This window comes from Pteronotus mesoamericanus, unplaced genomic scaffold (assembly GCF_021234165.1).
Source record: "Pteronotus mesoamericanus isolate MK-2021 breed Mesoamerican mustached bat unplaced genomic scaffold, CSHL_Meso_final scaffold_705, whole genome shotgun sequence".
Lineage (NCBI taxonomy): Eukaryota > Metazoa > Chordata > Mammalia > Chiroptera > Mormoopidae > Pteronotus > Pteronotus mesoamericanus.
Genome location: NW_026555326.1, coordinates 3195869 through 3216771, shown reverse-complemented (window position 1 = coordinate 3216771; position 20903 = coordinate 3195869). Strand labels below are relative to the sequence as shown.

At 49.8% G+C, this 20903-nt stretch overlaps 1 protein-coding gene across 1 annotated transcript in view; it reads right to left on the bottom strand.

Moving 5' to 3' along the window:
- Window positions 1–20903, bottom strand: part of PLXNA2 (plexin A2) — a 205371-nt gene that overhangs the window by 21732 nt on the left and 162736 nt on the right. The window contains exons 13-17 of the mRNA XM_054563219.1: window positions 12941–13092; window positions 6710–6827; window positions 4723–4859; window positions 3082–3249; window positions 2855–2948 (exon numbers count right to left, since the gene is read on the bottom strand). Of these exons, the coding sequence (XP_054419194.1) occupies window positions 2855–2948; window positions 3082–3249; window positions 4723–4859; window positions 6710–6827; window positions 12941–13092 (669 nt within the window). The remainder of the gene's footprint in view (window positions 1–2854; window positions 2949–3081; window positions 3250–4722; window positions 4860–6709; window positions 6828–12940; window positions 13093–20903) is intronic.

The window sequence follows — 20903 nt, the reverse complement described above, 5'->3', positions numbered from 1 at the left end:
TTAGCTCACGCTTCAGCAGCCCCTTAGAAGCCTAATGTCCCTTTCGTGTTCCAGATGGGGACGCTCTGGCATGAGGAAAATGGGGGTGCGGTCAAACGGTAGATTTGAGCCAGGGAGCCCGAAACCCCAGGATCTGCGGGGCAGATGCAGCCTGTGTCTCTTCACTCCCCACCCCGCCTTCGTCCCTGCTCATTCCAGTGCTCCCAGACTGGACTCCTTCATGAGCAAGCAAATCGCTCCCAAACAAGCGGCCTCTGTTTGCTTCCTGCCCTGTGCTGCATCGGCACTTTGTTTGCCAAACATTCCTTGGGGTTTTGTGGCCTTCGCTTTGGCCCTTCTCACTTCTCACTGGGGCTGCTTCACAACCCAAAGGCAAGGAGAGGCCCCAGTGGGCTGAGGCCGTCATGCGACTCAGGCTGGGCTGAAGAGCCGAGTGCTTCCCTCCCACCCTCCTGAAAGAGAAGGCCCAGGGCAGAGTTCATGAGGTTCCCATCATGGAGCCAGGCTGGATGGAAAAGTACAGACTCCAGGCCTGCCAGCCTGCAGACCCCAGGCAAGAGGGCCCCCAACTCTCCAGAGGGAAGAACGAGGAACAGCTCCCTAACTCCTTAAAGTCCTGCGGTCATGATGGGTGGGCTGGGGGGACCGCTGGGGAGAATCCTGTTTAGTCCTGCAAAGGCTGCTGGGAGGGAGAGGGCGCCCAGAACTGAGCCTTCTCAGAGAGGAACATCAGGTATGCTGAAGGCCTTCCCAGCCCAGCCTTCTCTTCAAATGGCGTCCCCTGGACTAATGTTCAGCCTCTGAAGGTTGACCTTTTAAGTCATATACTCATTTTCCAAAAGTCCCTCTGTAGTATATTAGCCATCTTTTATTTTCTTTATTCTGATGCTTTAACATCTGGGGCCTTGCTGGCTCTGGAGGGGCTGCCCTTCCCAGACTCATCAATTTGTAGGGACAGTGAATAACTGGTTGCCCTCTAGAGCTGCTCTCCTAATGCAAATAACTAATCCAGAGCCCACAGGCCCAACCACTTTTCACACTGTGGGCAACTATCCACCTTCCCTAACTACACCAGGGCTAGGTACCAGGCAACTGGGGACAGCTCCTCTGCCACCAGCCCACTAAAATGATCCAAACTGGCCAATCCTAAACCTGCTTGCCTTGCTAGTTCCTTCCTGTGGAAACCAAAATAAAGGCTCTCACCCCAGTTTTCCTTTTTCCTCCTGCTTCCTAACTTACCCCGTGGTTTCTCCTCCCCACCCTACCCCACCCCCGCCCTCACCGAGGCAAGGCCCCCTTTCCCTGGGATCTGTAAGTATTAATAAGCTATCAAATGGCAGTCATCTCCTATCTGTTGGCCTTGCCATATGTGAGTAACAATAAAAACTAAATTTAAAAAATGTACCTAAATTGTTTGGGAGTTTTATTCTTCCCTGAGTGTAAACTCTCCATGCCCATTTCTAACCCTCACCCTCTTCCATTCTCCTTAGGCCCTGGAGTTGGACAGATGGAGGTAGTCTGTCAGCTACTGGGGACATTGGCCTCAGCCTGAAATTAGCGTTGGGGCATGGACTCTTTACCCACGGATCAAGCTCTACACCTGGGATAAGAGGACACGTGCGCTCCCAGCCCAGAGCTCTGTGACCATGGTGGGTACCGAAGGTATGAAAAGGTATCCCCATGTCTCCAGCATGATGGAATGTCAAGCCCAGGAGCATCTCATGTGGTCTAGGTATGAAGAGCCCAGATATCTGCAATACAGCTTGGCCCTGCCACCAGTCACTTGAATGACTGGGGACAAGTCCTTTATTTCTGACCTTAGTTTCTTCAGCTGTACAATGAGGGGCTTGGACCAGATGATCCCTGAGACCTTTCCAGATCTAGCCTTACAGCACCCTGTCACTTTGCACATTTCTACTTCCCAAGGAAGCCTCAAGCACTCTGCGAATGTGCCAGAGATGAGGGCAGATAGAAAGCCATCCTCGCCATCTCCATTTCAGCCTAGTCAATCCCCTGAAGGTCGAAGCAGTAATAATAGCAATTTATTTGAAAAGTAATGGCCATAATTTATAATGTCAGCATCTGCTGAACTATAATTATAAATACAATATTGTTTCAGAAAATATTGGCTAAGAAGAGCAACTAGAACAAACTAAAAAATTTATAACATATCAGACATTCTGCTCTTATGATAGAAAGCTTCTTTAAAATCACAAAAATCCATAATGAAAAAAATTGAATTACATGGCTCTGCACAGAGGAATAAAGTAAAATGTTTAACCTGATCATCTTAGCAATCTGGATGGAACAACTTGCACACAGTGACTAATGTTTCTTAAGTGCCCAGCTCAGCAGCCAATGGCCGCAGGTGACAAATCTGCAAGGCGAGTCTTATCGTCATTCGTAGCTGGGGACTGGGGGATGGAGGATCAGAGCGGTTAAATGACTTGATCATGGTTTTTCAGTTAATAGATGGGAGAGTTCTGCTTCCTCCAGACCAGATGCATCTGAATCTGGAGTGAGAATTTCTTCACCCTCTCACAACGCTGCTTCTTATCAGACCTTCCAGGGAGCCTGCCATAAACAGTAGCCCCTTTGTACTGTATCTAAGCTCAGAAGACACTCTGTTTATGCATGCATTGTATCACCTTCTGATAAGAAATGATTATACCATAATCATAAAAATCATTGTCAGGCTCAGGTGTTTGGGGACGTGACTCCGGGCTCGGCCTTGAGCCAATTTTCTCCTCCTGGGGGTCAGACACTCCAGTGCCCAACACAGAGTTCATCCCATCACAAACCACCACCACACAGCTGTGTATGCCCAGGGCTGGGCAAACCAGCACTTACTCACATTGACAGATTCTTTGCCATTAAACTTGACTCGGATCCTTGGCTCCTGAATGACATCCAGGTTGAAGCCTGTGATGGTCAGGGGTGTGTGGCCACTGGTAACAAGCAGAGGGTGGGTTAGGTAACAATTCCAACTGCCCCCACCTCCTCCCCTGGGAGCCTCTCACAAGCCACAGTCGGGCCGAGGGGATGATGCCATAGGGTGTGTTCCTCCATGCTGTGACTCACCTGGCAATGCTCCACTCTGGCTCGATGCGCTGCACCCGGGGGTCATCTATGTACTCAAACTGCAGGTTGTTATCCACACGGGCCCGGTCAACACTCACGGAAACGGGAACTGGGCCCAAGCCATTGGATGATGGAGGGGAGACACACACGATCTCATTCATCGATCGCCTGCCGGGGAGATAGCGGGAGGGTGGTGAAGAAAGACAAGGGCGACAGGGGGTGCCCTCTGCTGGAAAAGGAGCTTCCCTCGGTCTGAGGGTGTGGCCAGGATGTGTCCTCTGTCCTGTGACGCCGTGTGCTAGGGAACACAGCTCTCATCAGTGGGGGTCAGTGCACTTTTTACCTGAGAGCCAACTTGGGTTCAATTAGAAGGGAGCAAATTGGGGGAAGGGATTAGAGAATGTGAGGCAGGGGCTGGGCTTCACTGGCTGCATCCTCTTTTCTGGATTTTTCTAGAAATGACTATTTAGCTGGTGCTTAGAATCTAGTCAGTTAGTTAATAAATATTCATTGAGCACCTACTACGCAGAAAAGTGAACACATAGTCCTCGCCCTGAGGGAATTATGGTCCAAGGAGCAGACTGTCAGGTAACACTGGGCAAGTTGGGTTTTCATCCATGGATTCTCTCAGGATTCTCTACATCCCCACTGAAGGTATTTGATAAATAGCAGGTGCTCAATTTTTTAGGCCCAAGACATGCCCTGAGGATAAATCTATGTGTTTGCTGAGGGCCGAGGCCACACAATGTCCGTGTTTCTCAGGCAGCCATAGTGGGGACCTAATGAATGTGTGGTCGGTCCCAATGGTGACTGGACAGCTCCTGGGAGCCCTTCTCAGCAACAGTCGCATTGCTCTCCTTCTAATTATGAGATGGGACCCAAAGAAACCCAGGATGTATTTATAAAAAATGGTGTATTTACTCTTACATGTTTAAACTTCAGTCACCTTCAAATTACTCTCCATTTGATACAATACACCTATGGAGAAATTTTTTTTCCGCTGCTCAAAACAGTTTTTGAACCTGTCAGTTCTGATGCTTTTCGGTGCTTCTGCCATTTTTGTTTTCACCTTTTCCACATCAGCAAAATGTTTCCCTTTGAAAACTTTTTTTTCATCTGAGCAAACAAAAAAAGGGGGGGCTTGGGGTGTCATCTGGTGGATCGGGAGGATGGGGCCCCAGGGTCATGTTGTTTTTGGTCAAAAACTGCTATGCACTCAGCACAGTGTGAGTAGGTGCACTTGGAAATCACCATCAAGAAATGGACAAATGCGTTGAGTCTTCAAAAAAATTCACTGAAGCCGGACACAGCCTCCCACAACAACACCAGTTGGTACACTGATACAGGTGGGTTCCTAGAACACATGCCTAGTGGGGAAGATTGTACTACAAGGGGCCTGCCCTCCATTCTGTTTTTTTGGGGGTGCCCTTGCACTTGCAGAAGTATCCAGCCCTTGTGATCCATATGGTATACATTGACCAGTGGTACGTGTGTCTTACAGTGACCAGAATGATGTTTGGGTCCAGGACGTGGCCCATAACATGGAGGTGATGGGCAGGCATATGCGTGAACATGCACAAAAACATGTGTACACAGGCCAAGCAAGGACAGTCTTCCAGTGCTCTTCCGAGCTCATCTCACCCATAGAACTCGCAGGTCTGGTTGCCCAGGTACACGGCCACGTTACTCCCAGCCCCGAGGTAATGGCCCGTGATGGTCACCATGGTGCCTCCCGACTCTGGCCCGCGAATGGGGTTGAGGGACATCACGGAAGGGTTCTTTGGGAGGAAGCAGAGAAATGATCATAGCTCAGGTTTTGCGCAAAGGGACGGACCCAGACTAGATTTAAGGACAGAAGGAGGGGCGGTGTCCGTGCTCGGAGTGGAAGTGCTTTTCCTGCTCCTTTGAATCTCAAACACTCGCCCTGCCTACCCGGGAGCTGAGACCCTCTCTCAGAAGCGCCACTGGGCATGTCCAGAGAAGACAGAAAGGTCATGTTGTGGAATTAATTAACTCCCCAGGGAGCCTCATGCCCATAACACTGATGGGAAGGCATAAATGACACTGACTAATCTATCAATTAGTTTACAAATTGAGAACAATTTGAAAATGCTCCTTTATCTAGAGCCTGTACTGATATTTTTGGCATAAAATCAATAGGGCTGAATAAAGCATCCCTGCCTGCACTGAGCCACCATGAGGGTAAAGTCCTCCATTAGTGGCCCATGTACATGTCCTTCTGTCCCTCCCGAAGCATGTGTAGGGCACAGCCTGGTGCAGAGAGCTATAAGTAAATGTCAGACATGGCTCCCCCATTCTGCACCTGGAGGATGGCCCATCATTGGCTGGGACTTTTTAGTAAGCTCACCAAGTTGTAAAATTAAGCCCGAAGCTTAAAAGAAATGTCATTTGGCCTAAAACACATCAGGCAGCTGACCTAAATCAGAAAGGAATTGCTTCTGCCTGGAGGGCAGTGGAGCGGAGTGGAAAGCGTATTTTACTAAGCAAGTACACAGACATGAACAAGTCCCCATCAGCCACCCACTTGCAATGAGCCCTGAAGCCAGGTTCTGGATCACCCAGGGCTTTTGTCTGCTCTTCTGTCATGAGCAGAGGGGGCTAAAGTATCTCTGCAGTTCCTCCTTGCTCTGACATTCAATAGCTCTCCCCATCTAGTGTTTCTGTTTTTGCCTCTCAAAGAAGATTGTATCTCTCTGGGTAGGAGATAGGGTAGGATGGGGGCAGATAGGCCGTGGTTCTCTCTAGTCCTAGAGAGGGAAGAGTACAAGAAAAAGGCCAGGATAAGATGGCAGAGACTGAAAAACCGACAACAAGCAGTAAAAATGCCTCGGGGAGAATAGAATCTTGTGGTTTAATGATTTTTCAAAACTCTTAGCAAGGCTGGTTTGACCTCACCAGCTGGTGCTAACACTTTTTAATGAAGAATTCGATGTGGCAATGTAGGTAAGTGTCAGAAAAGGGACTCGAGGGCTCAGAAGCAAGTTATTGATTCAGTAGGCACTGTGAAGAAAGTCTTTGATTTTACTACCTGGTGCCTGAGTGTGAAGAGATGTTTTCAAGTGTGAATGTGCGCATACTTGAGTGTAACCACAGCAACACACAGAGCAACTCGCTTGTACACCTGACTCCCGTGATCCTGTATGGACACATAGTCCTATAGGACTTCAAGTGACTCCTCTAAATTCCTACTTACAATATCCTTGGCAGAAAACAAAGCTTGCTGATAAATATAGACCTTTTTTTAATTAGGTTCCCTGGGCACTCTGTCCTCATTAGACTGGAATTAGAGGAATATCTCACATTGTCAGGGACAAAGGGCAGCGCCTCCCCACCCTGGGAGGTGCCTCTAAGATCGGAATTCTAAGAAAGGCCTGATTTTGTCTTATTTAGAATGCTGGCCTTTGGCTCTGGGGGACTCCAAAGTCTTCACAGCATTGCTAGTCACACACCCATCCCACCTGGAAAGACAGGCTTGCAAAGTGAGGCTGGATATTCCCTGCTCTGGTTTCTTGGAGGTGCCTGGCTTGGGAGGAGGTGTGTGGAGAAGACTGGAAGAAAGTGCGCCCTTGCTGGGAGCCTGTAGCCCTGTGCCAGACCCCATACTCACCACGAAGGTATACTGTTGGTGAGAGTCCGTCCTGAACTCTGGCTCACACTCGCCAATGCACAGGCTCACGGGTCCAGAGGTGGTTCCCTTGGGGGCGTGGCCCATCTCACAGACAATCCTGAGAAGAGAGCAAATCTTCCCATGAGAGGCTTGGCAAGAGCTGACATCCCTGCCCCTACTTGCTCACTGTCACTATGAAATGACTCACCAGTCTTGCAACAATGCTAAACCGAGACTCAGCTTGCTCATCCATTTATCTGTGTGGCCTTGGGTAAAGGGCTTTCCCTCTCTGGGCTTTAATCTCTCATCTGTACAGTAAGAGGTTGGAAGAGATCATCTAAAGCCCTGTGTACCTCCAAAATGTTATGCTGCCCAAATCTCTGAACAAGTCTGCAGTACCCAGTACCCAGTGCAGTGCCTATCACTGGGTGGCTATCCAATATTTGTGGAATAAACCTAACGGCCAACAGAGAGCTCTAGGGGCCACAATACACACTGTTTTGTGTCCCTTCCTATGTGACAAGCCAACACTGCAACTCCCCCTAAAAGAGGGAGTGAGGTCCTATTTGCCAAACTGATTCAACTGTGGTTCATTTCCCGCAGTGAGTTTTCAAAAGAGAATAGATAATCTGGTGAGAGAGTGAGAGTCTGAAACAGGAGCTTGGAGCACAATGGGAGAAGCGGCGTTCTGGCAGCCGCTGAAGGGCTGGGAGGTGGATGAGTTCATTAGGACGGCAGTGGGCACTGGGCGCCCATTTATTCAAGGGCGGAGCGCACTGAGCTGGTCAGTGAGGCAGTGGCTCAGCCCTGGGGTTGGAAGTCATGTCCCTCGTTAACAGGGGAGCTGGAGAGGAGGGGGAGCGCAGCATTCTCTCTCGTGAAGCTCAGATCGATACCCTCAGTGATGACTTCCCTCGTGCCTGAGATAAGTTACAACAAGCACCTTTAGAGACTGGTTGCCTTGGCCACAGCCACAGACTAGAAGGGGTGGGTAGCTGGAGCGACTGAAGAAACCAGGTTCTTGGCGGGGATATCTTGCCTGGCATTGTAGACATGGGGTATGTGGAAAAGGGCTCTACCAGGCTCAAGAGGACCTGGGAACAGAGACAAAGATTTTCCTTTCCTCCAAATGCCATGTGTAAGTTCAGAGCAGCCTGGCACCCCTGGTAGGTTTGCTTAGTGGGGAGTCAGCAAAACAGAAACCCCCTGCACTAATCCCCAGCATTATTCTGGCACAGTGGGGAAGATCCGTGTTTAACCGAGTGATGTTTATCTCAACAGCTTCTCTAGGAAGGAAGGTAGCTAAACAGAGATTTCATTCCAATGTAATAAAACTTGCATTAAACAAATACACCGCATGCTCGCACACATGGCATGCCACGGATCTCCATCTCCTTCATAACAGCTAATCCCAAATAAGCACTTTCACTCCTGGTGAATATTTACTTAACATGCAATAACAGTCTTATTATGTTTAGTATATTAGATTCAACAAGAAAGTACTGAATACACAGGGAAGGATATTCTCCTCCTCCATCCCTTCCTCTATGAATGAATAAATTAATCATCAATGCAGTGTAAAGATGATAGCAATGATCAATTAGCATTTTACACATCGCTGTCTCCTTAAACCTCATTACAGAGCATTTGAGAAGTCTAATTTATGGTACTGTGTGTGGTTATCTCAATGCTGCTACCTGCTTGGAGTAACGATTCCCCCATCCTGTCTCCTGGGCCCTTGCGCCTGCTGCTGTTTGGGGTCCTGGCCATCCTGCAAATCATGCCCTGTGCTCTCAAGGAGCTCCAGAGGAGGCGCAGGAGAGGGGGAGGGAGGTAAGTCTTTCATTCTCTTCTTATCAGGGCTTTCTTGTCCCTCACTCACCTCTCTTGGACTATCTGTGCCAAAGTGACTCCCGAGAGGAAAAGGAGGAAGAAATCATGGCAGGCTTGAAATCATGGAAAGTAGAACTATAACGTGAAGAATCTGGGCCTATCTGTTCCTCCTTAGGCCATGCCAGGGCCTGTCTAGGAGAAGAGAAAGCCTAGAATGGCCCATCAGTTTTGTCTGTAGGGAGTTAATAAAGGGATGGGGCCTCTTGGCACACTGTTCCTTAGAAATTTTTTTTTCACTGAAGGTTCGTGTCCCAAAAGATAAGCCTTATATGTCAAGCACCTGGGAAAAGGGGAATGGATGGCAGATGGGCACTGCCCAGGTGTCCAAGGCTGAATGGCTGCAGTTGGCTCTGAATGCCCTGCCTAGAAGAGGGTGATGCAGAGGATCAGGGGCTGGGCTGCAGAGAGGGCCCAGAGCTGGACCATGGGTTCCCTTCCTTGGCACTGTAGCTGACCCTCTTCCCACCTGTGGAATGAGGTTCTACTTCACTTTGTGAGTGGGAAGAGAGGCAGTGGGCTATAGAAAAGGGTCTGGGTTGGTAAATCTAAGAAATGGATGAGTCCTAAGGAATCAGGCAGCATTGTAGAAGAACTCAAATGTCCTCTAACCCTTCATCCTTTTTGTTCCTGGGATGCAGTGCTTGCATCCTTGAGTGTACCTGTTATAACCATTTGTCCTCTGAGCTCAGGGATGTATGAAGTTGAAAGGAAAAGGAAGAGCAGCTGTAGAGAGTAGAAGGGTTATACTGAGGAATGAGGGTCAGGCCATACTGAGCTGTGATCGTGGCTGGTACTGGACAAGACAGGGTCTCATGCCACCCTCAGGCTCTCCTACAGGGAGGGTCTCATGACCTGCATTTTATAGACAATGAAACTAAGACTTGGAGATACTCAGTGACTCATTAGAGCCACAGTTCTGGTAAGCCACAGAGACATGATTCAAATCCACGTCTGCTGATTCTAGAGCTCATGCCTTTGACCACTCTCCTCTACTGCCTTTAGAATTAATGGAATGATCTGCGTGTCTTTTGGGAAGGGGGCAGGGTAGATAGACATGGCAGTAATGCTGGGGTGGTTGAGGCTGTGGGAGTAGGGGTAGGGGAGGGAAGACCTGGTTGGGCTCCTAGGGCTCTGAGAGCGAACCACCTGTGTCCCCCATCTTGCTGGCTGTAGATACCACATTTCCTCCTTCAGCTCTTATGAGCTGGCGAAGTTCCTGTGGTGTAACTTCTGGAGGCCTCCTGCCTTTTCCCAGTGTCCCTGGTGGCTCTGGGCTCCCTAGATATTATTAGGAGACAAGTGCTAGAGATGTCTTCTCCTTATAAAGTGAGGAATTAGACTAAATAACTGACTAATAGTTACTTAGCTTTAATATTTGAAGGCTTCACTCCTCCTGGTTGACAGGGGACTTCTGGAAACAAATTAGTGCCACCAATATGCTTTCTAATGGTGGGAGGCACAGGTCCCATAGGGCAGACATTTCTTCTGACATCCTCAGGACCACAGATGTGACTATAGAGATCTTATATTTCTATATGCCCATTTTCCAGATGAGACACTTGGGGATCAGAGAGCAAATACACTTGCCCACAGTCACCGAGCTCATCAATAGCTTAACTTCTGGCACCCAGCCAGTGCCCTCAGTTCCACACCTGACCATCTCCCTTAAATCAGCATAGACGGTCTCTTTCATCCTATGAGTGTGCACCTGGCATACGGGACACATGTGTCTAACATCAACCTATCCAGCGGTGGCTGAGTTCACAGGTGCAGCAGATAAGAGTGAGGTAATCTGAGGACTGGAGCTCAGTCCCTATCACACAGAGCCCCTGTCCCAGGGTGGGCCAAGCTGCATCCTCAATCTGCAACCTATTGCCTGGAAAATGTCCTGTGATGGAATCATCTGGTCCTCCACAGTCCTGTGGGGTGCTGATTGCAGGACTAAGTGGGGCCCTTTAACCAACATTAACCTAATTGTTGAGTGATAGATGGCAGGCGCAAACATATGGTGAGTCATTACCGTGCCCGATAATCTTGCCCGCGCCCGGGACTCTGTACACGCCCGTTTAGCCAAATTCATCTCTCACAGACATCTGTAACGATTGTGCCTGCTGCTCCCTGCCCGGGATGGAGGCTTTAATGATGTTAACAAACTCAGAAACCTCAAAAGCAGTAATGAGCCTGGCACGGCTGGAAACCAGGGCTGCATCCAGCCGAGGTACTGAGTGTGTTGGCTGCCTCCGGCCTGCCCCGCACACAGAGATGGTGGTGGTGGTTTTCTGGGGTGACCACCAGCCTTGGCAAGGACGCTTGGTAACCATTCACTTTTCCAGGCTCCTTTCATAGTCTCACTTCCAGTTTCTCTCAGCACTTTCTTCCCTATGACCCCAGGCCAGTGAGGAGCATTTGATTTCATAGATAGAGCTCTATTTCCTTACATTTGTATGGCACATTATAGTCTCCATTTTCTCATCTTACTGAATTTTCCTCAAAACTTGTGCAGCAGGAATCATGATTTCCATTAGGCCAATGAAGGTGAGAGAGGCTGAACAGTTTGCTAAGGTATCAGGGCTGGTCAGTAGAGGAGCCAGGACTTAGCACAGCATTGAATTCCAAATCTCATGACATGTCCATCTAGCTGCCCAAGAATTTGCTCTTCTCAGCTCAAAGCCTTACTCCTCATTTGCCCCTAATCCTTTCCTTTGGGTCCTGTGGCATCTCACTAAGTTGGAGACTTAGCTTCTGTCCAGAGGCACAAGGCAGGTCATGAAGGCCACGGTGGATTTGGGTCGGTGAGACTCAGCCTCTAACCCTGTCTGGCCGGGGGCTGGCCTCTGTAAAGACCTTGACTGAGGATTTCTGCAGGCTGTCCTGGCTCCTGCCACCAGCAGCCTTCACTTCCTCTTCTGGCTCAGCAGTGCTATTTGTCATGTGCCCTTTTGCCCCCTCATCTCTTTCCTGTAGGTCCTGCCAGCCTATCCTCTGACATGCACTCCTTGCAGGGACAGGTTGTTCATAAAGGATCAACCAGGAAGAATCTGAAGGTCTGAAGGATGAGGCCAGCTCCTTCTTCTCCCCTGCTGGTGTTGGCAGGAATCACACCCAACCTCAGAGTCTGGGAATTCACCAGTCTGACTCTGACCCAGCTCTGGGCCACACTGGGATTATGGCCCCTGACCCTGGAAGCCACATTCTGATGAATCATGAAATTTCCAGGCCACTCTTACCCAGGAGTCCATTGCTATCGAGGGAGGGATGAAGCCTAGACTAGGAGTCAGGAGACTCAAGTTCCAACTCTACCTTGACCACTCATGCTCTGAGGGAGCAGGGAGCTGGGAAAGTCATGTTCCTTCTCTCTTGCTTTGTAAAATGATGATAACAATATGTACTTCTCAGAGTTTTGACCAATTAAAAGTGAGATAATGGATGAAACAGTGCAAGTGCTGGTAAAAGAAAACGAAGTCATTATTATGGTTGCTACTAAAGGCTGGCTCTGGCGAGGTCAGAGGGAGGCTCTGAGGCTGCCGGGGGGTAAAGCTCAGGGAGAGAAGCCCCACCCCCAGACCGTGCTCTTGGTCAAGCTCCTAGGACCCCCTTGCAGAGCCGTGTTCTCCGTGGAGCCAGGGTCACTTGATCAGATGTTATAGGATCAATTGTGCAGAGTGATCTGGCTGCTCCCCTCCTTTTCTCCTTTGAAGAGGGGGCACCCCTCCTTCTACCCTCCTGCCCCAGCTTTGTGCCCATCTCCTGCCCACCAACTCCACAGTGGCTGCCACTGCCAAATGAACACAACCCAAATTGGAACATATGTCACTCTTGGAGCCCCTTCGAATGTCCGCTGCTACCTGCCTATTTTCTAATTTCCAGCTGACATTTCCCTTAGTGAAATAAATGAATTTGCTCCGGCGGAGGCCCTGCTTGGATTAAGCTGCTGTCAGAGCCCCATGAGCCAAACAAACTGTTGCCCACAGCCCACCTTACGGGATGCATTCTAATGGGGTCTGTAGGGGAGGGGCCGGGGAAGAAGAGGAGGAACCTAGGCTGGATGGGAAACTGACTCAGTCATGCTGGTGGGCAGGCGACAACTGAATGAGGGCACATTTGCACAGGGCTCCTGAGGCCAGAGGAGCCAGCGAACAGGGAGGAGAACAGACTATGACCTTCTGAGAGTGGAGGTGGGAAAGCTCAGGGCTCCAGGTAGACTTCTGGGGTCAGGTCCATGGGAGAATGGAGATGGGAGATGAGTCTTTGAAAAGTCCCAGAGAAAGGAAGGGAGAAGTCCCCACCCACCCAGAAGCTCCCCTGGGAAAAGGGCGGGCCAGAGCAGACTGGACTCACTGCTCAGCGATGATGTAATCCCCTGGCAGGGGTGTGCATGGCACCCCAGCCACCTTCACGTGGTGGGCGATCTCAGAGAAGTCCAGACCCAGGTTCACACCGTGGATGGTCACTCGAGTCCCTCCTTCAGGTGGTCCAGACACGGTTAAAATCTGTGGGAGGGAAATGGGATTAGCAAACCTGTGGGAAGGAGGCTTAGGGACTTTGATGGACATCTGGAATGTGGGTGAACAGAGAGTGTCTTCTCACCTTTTAGCTTGTCTAGGATCATGGAACCACCTTGTTTTACACTCCTTCCTCGGATCTTTAGGTCATTGACTCATTCATTCATCCATTTATTAAAAAGAAACCAGAAAGTACTGGACTCAAGGAAGAAAATCCTTTTTTGAGATGTGTCTCTAATTCACTAGTTGCCTGACTGTGAGCAAGTCACATAATTTCCCTGAACCTCAGTTCTTCTGAGTTGTGATAATCATCTCTGCCAGCTTTGCCCTGGGAGCTCCAAGTAGCAAATAGATAGAGGGTATTTGGGAGCATTTTATAAACCAGAGAGGGCTTTGGAATCGTGAGGTGCTATTATTGCCACTCCCGTGTGCTAGACTCTGTAGGGCATTCAGTGATGAATGTACAGGAAATTCTCCCTCAAGGAACTTATGGTCTAGAGGAGGGGATGAAGGAGGCCATAAATAATGCTGATGCCTGCTACTTGGGGACAAGGTGGATTTGGAGGGAAGGCTGGGGGAGCACCGAGAAGCCGGAGATTAGGCCTTGCCGCAGGGGCACGATCAGAGATGGAAAGTGTGTTTGACATTGTTCTGGAAAAAAAAGACGTCTTGGATACATGCTAGGAGCAAAAAGCAAGGATCATTTACTTATTCATTTCTTAATTCAGTCATCAAACAATAACTGTCTCATTTGGCTCTGACCCAGCAGGGGAAGGAACTGCAGAATCAGGCTCTCCGAAGGTGTAAACTTCTGCCTGGGAACGGATCAGGCCCAGGAAAAATGCAGCTCTTTGAGGTCCCACAGATCCCAGGGAGTAAGTTCACATTGTGTGGTTCACATTTTTCAGAAGTGGAAGGAAATTAGACTAGAACTAAATAAAACCTAAGCAGGAAGAATTTCAGAACTGGAAGGGTACCTGGGGTGTCTTAGTCTAAGATACTTGTATAACCACCCTGACCGGTGTGGCTCAGTTGGTTGGGTGTCATTCCACAAAGTGAAGCGTCACCAGTTCAATTCCTGGTAAGGGCGAATGCCTGGGTTGTGGGTTTTGTCGCCGGTTGCGGCGCGTAAGAGAGGCAATGATCCGATGTTTTTGTCTCACATCATTGTTTCTCTCCCTCTGTTTCTTCCTCCCTTCCCCTCTCTCTAAAAATAAATAAATAAAATCTTTTTTAAAAGTTAAAAAAAAGATACTTGTGTAACCTACACACACAGTTGTAAGAAAGTCCAGTGCTCTTTTCACTATTGTAAGAAAGGCAAAACAGGGAGGGAGGGATGGGAGTTGGTCAAGGCTAAGAGTCAACCAGACTCTCCCATATGGGGCCTCTGGGCAGAGAGCTGCAACCTTGGGCAACTTCTGTCCTTGGGCCCCTCTAGGGAGTTTTCCTGTATCCACTTGTGTGCTGGAGGAGTGCCCAGTGGGCAGAGCAGTCAGTGTATGCCAGGGCACAGGTGATAGGTGGGTACAGGTGAAAATGCTGCCCCTTCTACCTCCTGCCTCCCCTAAAGGGACCCTGCTCTCTTCCTGTGATATGTGCACCATGAGTTCTGCCACCAACTCAGCCACAAATCCCCAGGTGACTGTGGACAGAGAAGCGATGATGGTGGGGCTGAGGAGGACGATGACAGGTCTCCCTCACTCTCTGGCCAACTGCTGGGCTCTCAGTACTTTGGCTGCACAGCCAGGACTGGAACCCAGACCTCCTGAACCCCTACCCTCTTCTTCAGCTTTATATGGTGCAGCCTCCTTCCTTCCTTGCCAACCCAGGCCCTGAACACTCCCATCCGGGGACTCATTTCACCCAAGTTCCCTGGTCTGTGGCTCTGGCTTCCTTTCGGGAAATAAAAGTATCCCATCTTATGAATAAACCAACAATATTCATGAAATGAGTCACTGGTAGGAGAGTCGAGGGGCTCCAGAGCACTTCCATGTGTTGGTTTGAGTGTGGGGGGCAGGTGGGAAAATTTAGCGAGAAAGGAGCTGACACAAGCAACCAGAGCCCACAGTTTTTCTGTCCCTGGGAATTCTAAAAATAACCAGTACTTGATCTTGGCCCTTTCACTGTCCCCTGGCACAGTTGCCTTAGGAACCCAGGCCTCCTGGACTCTGCAAGATGGACACTTGTAAACAAGGAACAGGGAAGGGGCTGCTCCAATGCTGCTGCAGGAGAGCATCCATGGGAAAGAATCTGCTTTAAGCCAACTTGAGCACCAGGTTCTCCTCTGATCCACTTGGAATGAGCTCAGCTGGCCCCTCTTCCTCCTCCCCCAGCCACCTGGATGGCAGAAGCCCACCTACCAAAAGGGACTGACAAAACTGTGGTGACTGGTTTACTCTCCTTCCCCCACTTTTATTTTTAAAAATACATTCTTTTGCTCACGGCAGTTAATTACAACCTTTCAGAAAAACTGTGAAATGAAATCTTTCTGGAAAGCCTAAAAATATTTCTGTCTTGCAGGTAGAAGGTAGGAATTGTATTGTGAACATGCAGTGGTGTTGGCAGGTTCCGTGGGGCAGCTTCCTCCTGCTGACAAGTCATTGTAGTGTCCCCTTCCCATATTCAAGGGTCTCTGACTTGGTTGTAGTACTAAGGTGCTCAGAAGCATATGCCAGATAATACTGTGTAGAAAAGGAAGACTTTAAAAAAATTATTAGGAAGTGCTATCGTCTTTGGGTATGGCGACACCAGCTTGATCCCTTCTAACCCAGCTACCAGCTACTGGAATGCAAGCCTGGGGAATCAGTCACTGGAAAGCACCTGGGGCCATGTGGATCTTCTTTCCGACATGGCACACGCTGTGTGCTATGCCCCCAGCACCTGGGGTAACAGGAGTTTGGGGGTCAAGGCACTCAGCAGCCATCACACCCTGGGCTTACATCTTCCTTGCTTAAAGCTGATTGTAAAAGTCTGGATTTCCAAAACATAGATGAGATGGCGAGCATTTGATTTGCAAGAGAATTCCCAATGCCTCCATTACTGATGACTTCCAAATCTATATTGTTGGCTCAGACCTCTCTCTTGAGTCCCATATCCATATATCCAATTGCTACTGGACATCTCCACTTTCACATGTATGTCCCACAGGCGCCTCAAATTTCACCATGTCTAAAAATGAACTCTTAATTTTTCCTCCTTCCACCTCTCACCTGGTAATCCTCCCAGATCCTCTTCCAAGGTCAATGGGATCACTGTGCACTGAGCCAGGACTCTTGCAAGCATTTTCAACTGCTTCCATTCCCTCGCCTACCCTGTATAATAAATATGGTCACCAGGCACGACCCGTTCTTATTCCCAGGTGTCTTCTGAATCTGCGCTTGGCTCCTCTCGGAAGCCAAGTCTGGCCATGCCACCTGGGTCTATGAAGAGGTAGGTTGGTCAAGTCTATGGCTTTCAGAACTCCAGGGAAGGCCTTCTGCCTTGCAGACATGGAAGGTTGTGTGGGGCTACCCTGGAAGGGTGAGAGGGCAGCGTGCACTTATATAGATTCCCTCCCTGACATGGGAAAAGATATGGCTGGATGGCGGCCAGATCCCCATGTGTTGGCTTCCAGTTTCAGGTGGCCCTTGGGCTGCTGACTGCTCTGGGGTAGAGAAGAAAGACCATCCGATGCTCAGGCAGTGTCTGTATCAGGAAGAGAGTAGCCTCTGGCATCAGATAGACTTGAATTTGAATTCCAGCTCTGATACTTATGGGCTATGTGACCTTCAATCTCAGTGTCCCTATCGGAAAACAGGTAATGATGCTTGCCTCACAGGGATGTTGGGAAGGTTAAGTGGGATAACATTTGGAAAGTCCCTAATGTGATGGTTTAGAGAGCAGGCCTTGAAAACTGGCAACTTCCTTCCTTGTGTTCCCCTTGCACCTGTGCCTTCCTAAGTCAAAAACACCCGGCAGGGTGGTGTTGGTCAGGAGCATAGAGAGCATGGGGATCTTTCTCTTGATCTGGAGGGGGGACACATGGACCAGGAACACATAGTTTCGATGCTGGAGTGACCCGGCCAGAAAGGCGCTCATGGGCTGACTGGAGGAAGCCTGGGAGGTGCCCTGCGGCCTGAGCCTGGGCAGGGAGCGGCCATGCTGCTGGGGGCGGGGCCTTGGTTCTGGGGGAGCCTGGGTCCTGCACAGAAACACATCCTGAGCCAAATATCATCCTTTCTCTGGTCCTATCTAAAACGGTCTCCATCTTTTCCTCCCTCCCTTCTCACCACTTCTTTTTCCTTGGCTGTTAGCCATTCTGGGGTAGGCACAGCATCTCACAACCAACTCAATGAATTCTTTCAAGAAAGTAATTCCGAATGAGACACCCACATAAACAAATGGCTTGACAATTGGGACTGAATGTGTGTTTGAGTGAGTGAGTGAGTGTGTGTGTGTGTGTGTGTGTGTGTAGTGGGGGTGTGGAGAGAGGGAGAAGAAAGACAAAAACCTGTAAAATCAGCTGCCAAGATCTTTAGATATTGACTAATTTCAGCCACATGCCTTGTAACAAATATAATGTAGACCAGAAATCTATTTAAATTGTTTGTCGCCCTCAGAAGAGAAAGCCAGAAGTAAGCGGTGAGGGAAAAAAGATCCCAGAAGCAGCTGCTGCTGCTGAGTGGGGGTGAAGGGTGCGCTGAGGGTCTCCCCTAGGTTCTGTGTGGGCGCCTGCTGGCACCCCTCCCCCACCCACTTCCCTGAGCTCTGGTTCAGCTCTCCTGTTTATGACATGTGCTTCCAGGGAGAGCTAAAGGTCCGCACGGCTACACAGCCTAAAGTTCATGCGCCACGCGACATACCCATGAAACATGTCCACTGACAAATGCCCACCCCTCTTTCAAGGATCTGGTACAAGAGCTCTCTCAGAGACGCTTTCTTTGACTCCCCAGGCAGGTTTAGCAGCACCTTCTCCTACACTCCCACTGCCTTTGTGAATAACCCCAGCAGAGCAGAGCCCACATGGGACCGTAACTGCTTTTTCCTAATTGAGTCAATAACTATCTTAGGACAGGGACTCCCCCTTTTGCTTAACAACCTAATACTTAGCACAATGCCTGGATAAATACCCCAGCTTTTTGTTACTGGGAAATGCTGGTCTCGACCAGATTCTGGAACAAACTGCTCTTTCATGATGGCTAGAAGCACGGCGGTGCTGATGCGTTGCTTGGGAGGGATGCTGTCTTTTAATATCAGAATCATCAAGAAGCTCTTCCTGCAATCTCCCTCACTTTCATTTAAGCCAATTTCTGCTGTGATTCCTCATCGAACAGAGGACTAACAGTTCCCTCCTCATCAAACATCTCTCAGACACTGAAGATGGCAATCACGTCACCTCAGGCCTTCACTTCTGTGATTCTGTTAACCTTCTGTCGAAAGATCTTGTTTTCTAAACCCTTTGATCATTTCTGAGGCTTTTCCTTGGACCTTGGGTTTCCACGCATCCTCTGAGAGTGCAATGACCCCAGGTAGGCTTGTGGCTTGAGCAAAGCCTGCTCCATGTGCAGCAGGAGGGCCCGTGCAGAGGACTTCTCTGCCCTGGTTGCATAGACAGTAGCCAGGCTGGCCCGGTGCAAATCCTGGGTGAGGGGAGCCCCGTGGTACCTTTCCCCGGTTCTTTCTTTCCTCTCTGTGGTTCCTTCTCCTATTTTAGGCGCCTCTTACCCAGCTATCCTCTTCTCCCTAAAGAAACCTTTTCTTGCATCTTAATGGCACATTAGGTTCCGTTATTACCTTGCCTTAAGAGTATTGGCTTTTTAACTGGTTGTAGAAAAAACTGTTTGTATATTTGCAGAATCTGGAAGGAGAGTATGAGGAACACATTAGGGCAAAGGGTGCCGCGCAGCAGCCCTAAACCCTGTCTGAGAGGCCGTCCCTGACCATGACTGGGTACAAAGGGGGCTAGCCTGAGTCCTGGCCAAGTACTTCTTCACCTGTTCATCTTAGGCCAGGGTGAGCAGGCCAGAAGGATGTGGGGTGAGGCCGGCCTGGCCAGATAGTAGGGGACTAACTCGGAGAGCCTTGTGTCCTGCAGGCACCTCTCAAAGCCTCCTGGGGCTTCTGGTTCGGAGAAACATTTCCCCACCTACCCAGACCCCACCTGCCTCCAGCACAGTCTGACCGAGCCCTGCCCGGTGCCCAAGCACCCAGCCAAATCTGTATTCCTGCCAGACTGTGCCATGTTTGTTTCCCACGGTGGGTGCCACGACCTGGAAAACAGACGCCGTGGTGCGGCGCTCACCCTCATTCTTGCAGCCACTAATGGAACAGTTTGGAGGGAACTGTGCCACAAAGCTGCCAAAGGGCGAGAGCAGATGCAGCTGATTAATTACAGCTGGGGAGCTCCGACGGGCTGCACCAGGGAGCGGAGTGAGAGGCGCCGAAGGCCCATGGGCCCTGCAGCCAGGGGACTGCGGGTGCGCCACACCGGGGACTTGGGGAGACTTGCAGGGGTGGAGTTGGGGCCTCCTACAGGGTTGGGGCTGAAGGGGCCAGAGGAGGACCTCTTCTTGGTGGGCACCCCACAAAGCCTGGCTCTCATCCTGGAGCCCGTCTTTCTCTGGTTGTATCTCCTGTCTAGTAGACACCGTGAGAGAAAAGACAGAAACCCGGCATCAGCTCCAGGTTATTGAAGATTCTGACAATGATGATGATTATTTTTTCACTTATTAAGTACTTACATGAATTGTGCCAAAAGCTTTGCGTATTTTATCCCACTATGAGCTCAAAACAAGCTACAAGGGAGGTACTATTACTGCCATTGTATGGATGGGGAATAGAGTCCCAGAGAGGTTAAGTAACTTGTTCAAGGTTGCACAGTGAGTGGCAGAGCCTAGCCAGGTCTATCTAACCTGTGCTTTTGGCCTCCACACCACATGCCTGAGCTGTCCCACCATCCTCCCACCCCAAGGCAGAACCCCAGGTCATCAACCATGGGAACTCAAGCCTCTGTCTGCTCACGGTTCCTATGCTCAGGCTCCCCAGCCCCTTTCCCTCAGCCGAGGTCATACTTGCTGCTTTCCAAGAACCTCCGTGGTTGGCTTTGCTGGGCGCCACTATCTCTCCAAACTTCCGAGCTTTCCTCCTCCCTCTTCTCTGCCCCTGTCCCTGTGAATGTCCACACTCCCTCATTGGCTGTGCCCCTTTGTCACCTCTCCCTGTGCATGTCCAGCCTCCCTCAAAATGCTGGGAGTGGGGACTGCTGACTTTCTTCCCATCTCTGCCGCGGGCTGATGCCAGAGGCCAGCACCTGTGAGCTGAGAGCCCCATTTGCTTAAGTGAGCCCAGGACGGGGATTAAGGGTAGTCTTCTGGTCAAACGTGGGACTCGGGAATCAAGTGGCTGAGGGTTAACTCCTAGTTCTGAAAGTTACTAGCTCTCCTCCCCGACATGAATCCTTGCTGGCTCTGTTGTAGCTGATAGTACATTCAAAACCTAATTGTTATCTCAGCAGAGTAACTCCATTATTCATCTTGACACCATCCCCCGTTAGCTGTTTGCTGCAGTGATGTTATATTAATGAGGCCTGCAAATAAATGAACGGAGATCAGAGTGCTGACTTGTTTCTCAGGAAAGCTGGCTGACTTATTTTTTACTTGTTTGGAATTTTGCAGCGAGCCACTCTGGCCCCGGGCAGGTGGCTTTTGGCCCTTCCTGCAGGAATTTCAGGCAGTCGTACAGACAAATACTTGTATATGTCCAGCACCCAATCAGTTTCACAAATGTGCTTGTATCTGAAGGAATCCGGGGAGCGGGGGAAT